Here is a 10552-nt window from a genome sequence, read left to right as displayed (position 1 = left end):
CCACAAACATGGTTGGTGTGATCTCGCAAGACTATAAGCCCCTCCAGTGTACAATAATGATGCGCGCAAGAACCGATTAGTAAGAGGTATGCAAACCTCACTAAACACTAGGCCTAAACCTAGAGCAAGCGCATAAGTGGTGGTCTAATCAACCTAAGCATTTCGCAAAGCACATACGCTAATCACCTAATGAATCACTAAGCACTATGCAAATGGAGATCACTAAAATAGTGTATCAACACCCTTGGTTTGTTTACTCAGCTCTCCATATCCCAAATGGCCGGTTGGGGGGGTCTATTTATAAGCCCCATAGAGAAACTAGCCATTGGGGGCGAAACCAAGCTTTCTGTTACTAACCGGACGCTGTTGTCATCCTGATCGGACGCGTTCGGTCGTCCTGACCGTTAGAGCGTGTGCGTTGATCGGACTTTGGGCTGAGTCCGGTCTCACTTAATCGAACGCATCTAGTTGTGTTGGTGCTGCTCTGGAACCTCTCAGGACTCGATCGGACATTGCTGCCTGGTACATCCGGTCATCCATCTATCGCGTCCAGTCACGCTGAAGGTGTTGCCGAGATGATGAACAATGCCATCGTCGCATCCGGTCATGTTTCTTCTTCAGTGTTCGGGCCTGCTGACGCTTGCCGCTGTCTTGGACTACCCATCTGACGCATCTGGTCCTTAAGAAGGGCGCGTCCAGTCGCCTCTGCCATGCTTGTTTCTTTGCGGTCTTGCGTCCGGCTTGATTCCCATCTTCGTGCTTGGACTTTACTTGATATCTTGGGTCTTCTCTTGTGCTTCTAGGGTCTTGCTTATGGTGTTGATCGTGGGATCATCATGTCGCCTTCGTCCAAGTCACATCTTGCACCCTATTGAACTACAAAACAATTACTTGCAAATTCATTAGTCTAATTTGGTTGTGTTGTTCATCAAAACACCAAAATCCAAAGTAAATGGGCCTTGGTTCCATTTTCTTTACAAATATTTTAATACTAATCTCAAAAAAAGTATTTGCCTGACCCTTTTGGTCGTGCCACATGTGCTGGTGCAACAAGCCAAGCCACGGTGACACCCGACGTTGACCGTAGATGGTGTGGTGGAGTGTGAGCCCTACCCTGTCGCTCAGTGACTCTAGCGCGATAGGGCTACCGCGCTAGGTGGGTTGGCGCACCAAGGCGAGTTAGGTTTTGGCCATCCTAGCCTATTTCTTTTCTCTCTTTCTTTCTCTCGCTCTCACCTTCCTGCTCGCGAACCCACCCACACGCCGCCCCATGACCGTGCCCAGGCCACCGCTACCACGCCACCCTGCCTCCTCCGAGTCCGGCGACCATCTCCCTCCCTCTCCCTCTCCATATCCCTCCGTCCCTACGGCGCCCATGGAGGAATAGAGCACGGCCTAGGAGGCTTGCCACGGCCTTGGTGCCTAGCCGTGGCGACGGCGTCGGTCGGCTTTCCATCACCGGTGAGTGGACGTCCTAGCTCTATGGAGTGCAGTACACTGCCAGGTAAAACTAGTGTCCTCAATTTCTTGATTTGTTAGCTCATTTCTTGGTTGACTAGGGTTAGATAATTTAGGAGGCTGTGAATATTTGTAGCGTTGGTTGTTAAAATTTGCTGCGTTGATTAGGTTTAGGATATACTCTTCCCGTGGATTCGACGTAAACTACGTGAATATTTGTAGCATTGGTTGTTAAAATTTGCTGCGTTGGTTAGTGTGTTGCCTTTGTTGACATGGACCTAGGTAGTTGATGCATGGACCTATTGTAGTGTATTAGTGAATGGATATGATTTATTTCCAAAATGTGTAGTTCAGGTGTTGTTGATGTGTTCGTTCCTATTTTGTAGATGGATCGATTAGTGCGATTGTTTTATGGTGGCAAAGTTAAAGGAAATGGGGAGTTTGAAAGCATGCAAGAACATGTTCGGTTCTTTAGTACACCTCCTACCTTTGATGGTTTGGTTAGCCAATGCCGAGATAAATTTGGGTGGCCACTAAGATTGAGAGGTCGATTTGAATGTGGGAAGGAACGAGCACACTATGTGTTGATGTCTTTGTCATGTGAGGATGAATGGAAGAACTACATAGAAGTTGTCAAGAGTAGTAGTGTTAGGTGCATTGAAGTTGTTGTGGAGAAGGGGTGTAGCTCAATTGTGGTGGCTGTGGATGATAATGTGGACATGGAGCCCATAGAGAACCTTACCCAAGACGAAGAGTTATATGCGGTTGTCGTTAGAGAAGTTGATAGATCATATGAGCCCGATGCCTTAAATGATGATTTCGATGAAGAAATGTTTGATGAGGACAATAGCAACAAAGATGGAACACATGATATGGATGACATATCCCAAGGATCGGAGGATGACGAAGTTGATGTTGCCTCCATAGACGAAGATGGCTTGACTTTGGGGCCAAGTACTTCAGATGATGTGTTGGAGGACGAGTATAGGTCCAAGCCTAGCAGTGAGGACGAAAGTGATTGTTGTGAGGGAGGGTTTGCGGACGCAATAGGAGTCCTAGTTGATGGGTCATTGAGAATGGAGTACAATGATGTCAAATTGAGGCAATTGAAGACTGTCCATGTGGAGGTACCCTTGGTACCAAATTTCATGGACATTAGTACGGTTGACGAGGCAATATGTGACACCGGTTTGATGTTGTTGGCTGATAAGGTACCAGATAGTGAGGAGGTGAAGTTTAAGAAGGGAATGGTATTTGATACATTGGGCATCTCAAGTATTTGCTGATGGATTATGCCGTTAGGTTTCACAGGCCGTATTATGTGACCCACTCTGACAAGAACAAGAGGTACATGGTGCTTTGCAAGAATGGATGTCAATGGGGTCTATGGGCTCGGAGGTAGAGAAATGAAAAGTGGAAGATTCGCAATGTGAGGCAACCTCACACGTGTCGATCTTCGAAGTCGAAGGGTGTGTACACCCAAAATACAGCTTGTTACCTTGGTCGTCGTCTTGTTGGCTCGGTTAGGGCCGATAGTGTGACAAAACCGTCCGAAATAACTCACTTACGGAGGCGCCTATCTTCCACTAGACACTAAACACCCCAAAGGTAAGCTACATCAGGTAGTTCTATCGAGCACACCCCATGGGAGAACCTGAAAGTCCACATTTTTCAATAGGATCCTAAATGGGAGACTAAAGCTTACAACATTTTAGCCATTTCTTACATCACTTTCCATGCAACACCAGAGTATAATATTTATTGTTTATAACAGCAGAATATAACCATGTTTTCAGAGTTTCAGCGGAAATAAAATCATTTAATGACAAGTTATACATTAACATGATGATCCGTTATATACATCATAACATGTTATAAGTTTTTCCATTGTAAAACATTTTGGGTGAAAGTTTCAAATAAACTCTATGTCTGCAACGTTAAGGAAATCCTCGCTGAGCCCACCAGGAGGTTTCCACACACAAGTGTCAGCTCCACATGTTTCTGTCACCTGCAACAGGGTAGATCAAACCTTGAGTACTCAATTATACTCCGCAAGGCTTACCCGTCAGGAGAAAAGAAAAGACTCCAAGGATATGCAAGGCTATCTAGCTTGTGGGTTATTGCATCTGTAGAAAGCATTACTAAGCGTGCATCCTTATATTCAATTTTATTAGCAGTCATCATTAGTTCATTAACTAACCATTCTATATAAGCACATATGCTACTTTCAAGCAGGTGGTAAGCAATCAGAACCATTTTACCACATTTCATATTCCAGTTCTTACTATGGTGCTAGATCATAGCCAAGTCATACCGTATCACACGGTGATTCGTGAACCAATGTATCCCAGCTGGGTACCCTGAAACACATGCCCCACTTGTACTCTAGGCAAAAGCAGGACCAACCCACCACTCTCCTATCAAGGGGTCTAGGTCCCTGTCCAAACTTAGACTCTAAGCCCCCACACCTGAGTCCCAGACTCAGTGTGGTGCTTAGACCTCCACCATCCCCGTCTCCATTCCGTCGGTCCGGAAAGAGCCAGAACCCACGATAAGAGAACAACGAGCCTTCCCGCTCCCATAAGCAAATATGTGCTCAGGATAATAAGTCTGTGACCTGACTAGAATCCAATGCAATGAACGATCCTCAATCGACATAGGCAGAACAAATGCAATCCGAGCCTCGCTCGAATGCCTAACTAAGTCCAGATCCAAAGTACCATTCCACCTAGTCTCCAATTATCATTCATATATATATTCCATGTGATATTAATATAATAACAACAATAATATCTTTCCTATCTCTCACAAGTGACAGACAATTACTCGACTTCTACCGAAGTCCTATAGCATAACAATCTACATGATCCTGTCATACTAGTAAAACTCATAGAATAATGGTATATATATATATATATATATATATATATATATATATATATATATATATATATATATATATATATATATAGGGAGAGGCTATTCAGTAGCCGGCTACAAAATAAGTTATTCTGTAGCCACCTCCATTTACCATAATTTTATACACTAATTTACGATAATGTTAATACATATTTACGATAGTTGGGTTACTATAACACATGGAGATATTTACCGTAACGTTATAATAAACCACTTAGTAAATTAACATAGTAATTATCGTAACTCAAAGTGGCTACATAATAAGTTATTTTGTAGCCAGCTACAGGATAGTAGTTATATATATATATATATATATATATATATATATATATATATATATATATATATATATATATATATATATATATATATATATATATAGAACTACTATCATGTAGCTGGCTACAGAATAACTTATTCTGTAGCCACTTTGAGTTACGATAATTACTATGTTAATTTATGAGATTATAGTAACTCCTTACTAAGTGGTTTAATATAACGTTATGGTAAATATCTTCGTGTGTTATAGTAACCCAACTATCGTAAATATGTATTGACATTACGGTAAATTAGTATATAAAATTATGGTAAATGGAGGTGGCTACAGAATAAGTTACTGAATAACCTCTCCCTATATATATATATATATATATATATATATATATATATATATATATATATATATATATATATATATATATATATATATATATATATATATATATATATATATATATGCAAGTGGGTTGGGGACCTGCGTGCGCCCCGGGGGCCACCCACGGCTTGAGCATAGGCACACAGACACAGTCGCTGATCGTCTGATCCATGAGTCGGGCGCCAAGCTGGGATAGCACACTTCTTTGCACCGGTCATTTTCGTTGCCACGTGGCTGTTCCACACTCCAGAGCCTTTGCCTCTGCCCGGCCTCCGTCGCGAAGAGAGCTTTTAGCATGTGGGGTATGGACTATGGCAGGCTGTCAAACGCATCCATCACTGGAGCCCGCGAAGAGGGCTACGCATTCTGAGCTGCCGATCAAGTGAAGCGACGGGAGATCAGGTCAGATCGTGTCGGCGGTGACGATTGACCTCGAGTAGTAGCTCTAGAACCAGAACCAGAACTAGGAGTACTGTGGATAAATCTTTAAAACAAGCCAGGAAGGGGTGAATACAATGTACGCCAGGACCCGGCCATGTGCTGCTCTCGGGCCTCTGCTCCCTGCACCTACTGATGATGCCGGGCGTGCGTGGAAGTAGGAACAGTCTTACTGATGATACTCCGTTACTCGATCGATCCCAGCACAGAACAGAAGGATGCATTATGTCAAACAGTCACGAAACCACTGAAACAGGAAGGAAAGGCTTGACGGATCGACACGGCATCCAAGTAACTCGTTCTACAGTTCGCACGTAGCAAGACTTGCAGAAAGCCCTGTGAAACGAGAGTCTTGAGTGAGAGGCAGGGAGAGCAGATACGTCCTTCAACCGGGCGAGAGCCGATGCTGAACATGCCATGATGGACGACAATGCTGCCTTGATGGACGGCAGCAGCAAAAACCATGGCCCACCCGTGGGCTGTGGGCCGTGTGACCGGCCCAGCAACTGGTTGCACTGTAACCGAAAGACAATTTTCCTTTTGACACCAACCGGAAGACAATTGATCAGCAGATCCCACGATTGGCCCAAACGAAACAAATTTCAAATCAACCTGCTTCCTAGATTCTGCCCTCTGTTTTACACACGGACGACTTCAAGTATTAACACACAAGTGTTACGAAGGATACGGTAGACATGTGAATCAAGCGTAGCAAAAGGTTTCAGAATAACTTGATATAGTGACAAGGTCATCTGGATAGTAAATATAGTAGCGCTTTGCAACAACGTTGCTGATCTACATTCCACTGTTTCCCGGTGCTCCAGAGCAAGGCAAACAGAAGTGCTAAAGTCAATTATCCTGTACTTCAAATGGATTTCGCCAAAAAAAAAAAAAAGGCTGCAAGGCCAGGGAGCCAGTAACCCAGTTCCATGGCCTCCGCAACTCTACAAAGTTGGTAGTTTCAAGTGATAATGGCATCACCAAAAGATCACAGATCCCCAACTTGTAACATCATGCCCAGGGCAAGCTCAGATGCACACCTAATAGTCTGGTACTAGTATATGGGTAATACTAGCTCAAGAGACAGGATACATCCAATGCTTGCTACAGCAAAGCTATTAATATTAATATACATAATATAAGTCATCTAAAACAATAAGGCATCGCAAGAGAAATCATTTAAGATAGTAAAAATGACATTAACCTGAATGACAGAGAAGACGTGGTAAACAAAAATCCGTAGGAAAGGACAAATTGGCAACACCATCATACCAGCAAGATCATGCATATATACGGGCATATACATGTCCAGTCGTCCACAACAACTCTGACAATCATAACCAATAATAATGATGTAACAGTGTTTGCAGAATGTACTCAACCCCATAGCAGAACAGCATAGCGTTGGCACAGGTGCTACGGTAAGAGTCCAAGAAACGCAAACAGAAATTGGAGAACCAATCACAAACAAAATTGGAGAACAGCATAGCCTTAGATTGTTGACTAGTAGTTTAGTATCCGGTTTATTCACCGGATGCAACAACAGCAACAAAGCCTTTTAGTCCCAAGCAAGTTGGGTTAGGCTAGAGTCGAAATCCAACAAGAGCCGCCAACAAAAAGGGAAAAGAAATAGAAATAGAAATAGAAAAAGGAAAATAAATATACAAACTATGTAAAGACCTGTTTGGCAGGGCTCCTCTCCGGCTCCAGCTCTGGCTTCTCCAGAGGAGCTCTGCCAAACGTTTTCCAGGAGAAGCCGTTTTTCAGTAAAAAGTAGAGGAGCCGGAGCTGTTTTGGAGAAGCCACAAATTGTGGCTCCTCTAAAACGGCTCTGTCTCCTCCGGAGGAGCCTCTCGGGAGGAGACGTGCCAAACACCCCCTAAATATAACCGATAAACTTCTTAGTTTCAAAATTACTCATTGAGCTCGACCGGTGACTCGTTTCAAAATTTGCTCTAATTGAACTCGTTTTTCTTTTTAAATAAAAATAACTTGATTTTGAATTACTTTTGACTTTGGCTTGGCTCATTAAGCTCGGTATGAAGTCGGGTCTCAAACAATTCAGGATACTATGATAAATAAAGATTATGTCAATTTTGAACAAAACTCGAAAAAAAAGTTCAGTCGGTTTCTATCCACCCCTACTTCTTACACACAAAGTAAGTAGTCCTTTGACTTTTGAAAAATTCCATTGCAGCTGTTGTATTGATTCATATTCAAGTAATAAGTATCAAGTTGCCCCAGTGCATTCCATCAAATTCAGAGTAAAATCGGATAGCAGAAACTCTCTCACAATCTAAATATGACTTTAGGGGAAATCTCAATTCAGGAAGAAGATGACATACTTTCAGTAGCAATAAAAAAGAAATCAACAGACAAATAAAGATCAAACAGATTGCTCCAATATTCAATTATTCAAAGATGGTTCATTTTTTTATCAGTAATCATGAGCACAGGTATCGTATCTCAGTGCAAGGAAGTGATACGATACATTCCAGGCCTAATGCAGTAAGACTTTCAATTTATTAACAAGAGAACCTCCATCTAAAACAATGAGGCAAATACCAAAAGAAGAATCCAGCCAGGAAAAGAAAAACTGATTCTCCATGTATTATCTGCATTAAAGAGGAGGTAACGATATACAAAATAGAAGCTTAAGAAATTGGGAATACCAACAATACTATAAACAGAGAACCATACACTGGCACATGCCCGTATCATGGCAGTACCGTTGAAGCAAGATTCTCTATGGCAGCGTATAATCAAGCTGCTATGATTTAACAGTGTGCACACTGTACATGATGTATTCATCATAGTTAACATAGAAACAGAATGAGGCATGAAACCATGAGATCTAGTAATAATAAGAACATGTCCCCATAATGAAATTTAAACTTTTACGGTACATTCTGCAGTATGCAAATCAGTACAATATGCGGCAGAAAAAGCAAGAACACTGTGAATTGATGAACTGCAGCATAATAAAACTCGAGGCAACTAAGAGATCATATTCAAGATGTCCAAACTGAAACAAACAGAGAATGGATTTTTTATAAGCGATCTAAGCATCTAACATTATGTGAGGTCATGGAGTTTCCTTATCACATTATGCAAGTTGTGCTTTTCTCTTCATACTGATTAGTTAAGTCCTGTTATGTGATATGAGCTTTTTTTTATCAGATGGTTTGTGTTTTCTTCCTGTTTAACTCCCAAAAATGATGCAAAAACGATAGGAATATGTTGCGTTGTGTTTAAGGAACTACAAAACTACAGACACAACAACATATTACAACTAGATGTCCAGCATAATGTCTTGCTTTTATAGAATGGTATAGAAACCAGAAATTCAGAATAGTGCCTACAATCACCAAAGATTCAAGGGGTAACTCCAGAAACCATGTACTCCCTCTATCCCTGAAAGAATCAATTCCTGGAGTTGTCCTAAGTCAAACTTTTTAAACTTTGACCGAATTTATAGAAAACAACATCAAGATTTATGATATCAAACTAGTATCATTAGATGTATCATAGAATATATTTTCATAATATGCTCATTTCATGTCACAGATGTTATTATTCTTTTCTATAAAGTTAGTCAAACTTAAAAAAGTTTGACTGGCACGGATTCTAGGAATTGATTTATTTGGGGACAGGGGGAGTAAAACAAGAACTGATGGGTTTCACATATCAATAGACAAGTTAAGTGTTCTTTTTGCAACTGAATAACATTTAGCACCACAGTTGATGACTTGATGCACAGTAACTTGATTACCACAACATTATAGAGTTCAATAATGTTTCAGTTGGTGACTTGGTGATCAGTGTATCAATATAGACCTCAAAGAGTAGTCAACAACACATTCCATCATGCCACAAAGCTAAATCATAGAACAGCTTAGCTGGAGGTAACTTGCAGGGCAAATCAGAAATTAGTGGAAAGAGAGTACCTTTTCCAGCAAGCAAAAGGAAATCATCAGACGAAATCACCGAACAGATTTCTCCATTTTCATAAATAGTTCATCTTTTATTTAACTATCCATTACTCAGTGAGCAGAGGTGGTCTCTCCACCCTCAAAGCCAAGTCCATACAACACACCGGCATATTTCTCAGTTAACCCGTTGAAGTATGCCTCTTTAAGCTTCTTGAAGGACAGCGCTGTAAGAAGCGAATCAGACCCTGCCTGGTGGCAGATTCCAACCCTTGCGACCTCAAGCAGCTCAGCAAGCTTGTTCAGACCTCCATGGAGGCTATTGCAGAACCTCATCAAGTGTTTTATGTCGTAGATAACAGGAAAGTAAATCTTGATGAGATCGAAGAACCCTGACATTGTATCAGGCAGATTTGTCCCGGTGAGTAGCTTGAGCAGGTAGCCAAAGTCGTAGCCACTATGAAAAGTCACCCAGTGAACATCTGAATTCAATACTACACCGGAGGACATGAGCAGCTCAGCGAACCGGCGAGCGTCAGCTCCATCAGCAGCATGGCGAGAGAAGTCAATACCACTACGACGCAGCAGATCTATGGAGTCTGATGCAGCCACATCGGTCCGAGGGTCAAAGCCTCGAAAGTTGAACTGCCACACGCAGGGTCGACCCTCTGGGCCGAGCGCCGGCAGCCCACCATGCTCGTCGGAGAAGGTGAGCCCGAGCTGAATAAGCTTCAACATATCAACGTTCGCCTTGAGGGTGGCGTAGTTGAACTCGGCCGCCGTCTTGTAAGTGCCGAGCGGGCGGCACACAACGCCGGGGAACTCCGTGTCCATGGCCACATAGGGATAGTCGTCGACGATGTCGCGGATCACGGCGAACTCTGCCTCGAGGTTGTCCGCCCAAACCTCGCGGATCTCTACATCTTCCGGCTTCTCCGCGGCAGGTGTCGCCATCGGTTCCGGCGCATCCAAGATTTGAGCTTTATTCTCCTCTCCTCTTCGGTCGCTGGAGCTCTTCTAGCAGCAAAGCCTAGGGTTCGCGTGGGCGAGCAGGAGCGGGAGCGGGAGCGAGGGCGGGGGGAGCAGGGAGCAGGGGGCAGTGGGACCACGGGTCAGCGGCGAGGGGTGGGGGCTCCCATGGGCGGGGTGGATG

At 42.9% G+C, this 10552-nt stretch overlaps 1 protein-coding gene across 1 annotated transcript; it reads right to left on the bottom strand.

Annotated features, from left to right (window-relative positions):
- Nucleotides 1–9453: 9453 nt before the first annotated feature.
- Nucleotides 9454–10552, bottom strand: LOC136551779 (probable CCR4-associated factor 1 homolog 7). The gene has a single exon (XM_066543321.1). It carries the CDS (start codon nt 10351–10353, stop codon nt 9514–9516), a length of 840 nt encoding a protein of 279 aa, XP_066399418.1. The 5' UTR covers nt 10354–10552; the 3' UTR covers nt 9454–9513.

This window comes from Miscanthus floridulus, chromosome 4 (assembly GCF_019320115.1).
Source record: "Miscanthus floridulus cultivar M001 chromosome 4, ASM1932011v1, whole genome shotgun sequence".
In the NCBI taxonomy this organism is placed as follows: Eukaryota; Viridiplantae; Streptophyta; class Magnoliopsida; order Poales; family Poaceae; genus Miscanthus; species Miscanthus floridulus.
The sequence above is the reverse complement of the archived record's forward strand: the minus strand, read 5'-3'. Positions and strand labels throughout refer to the sequence as shown.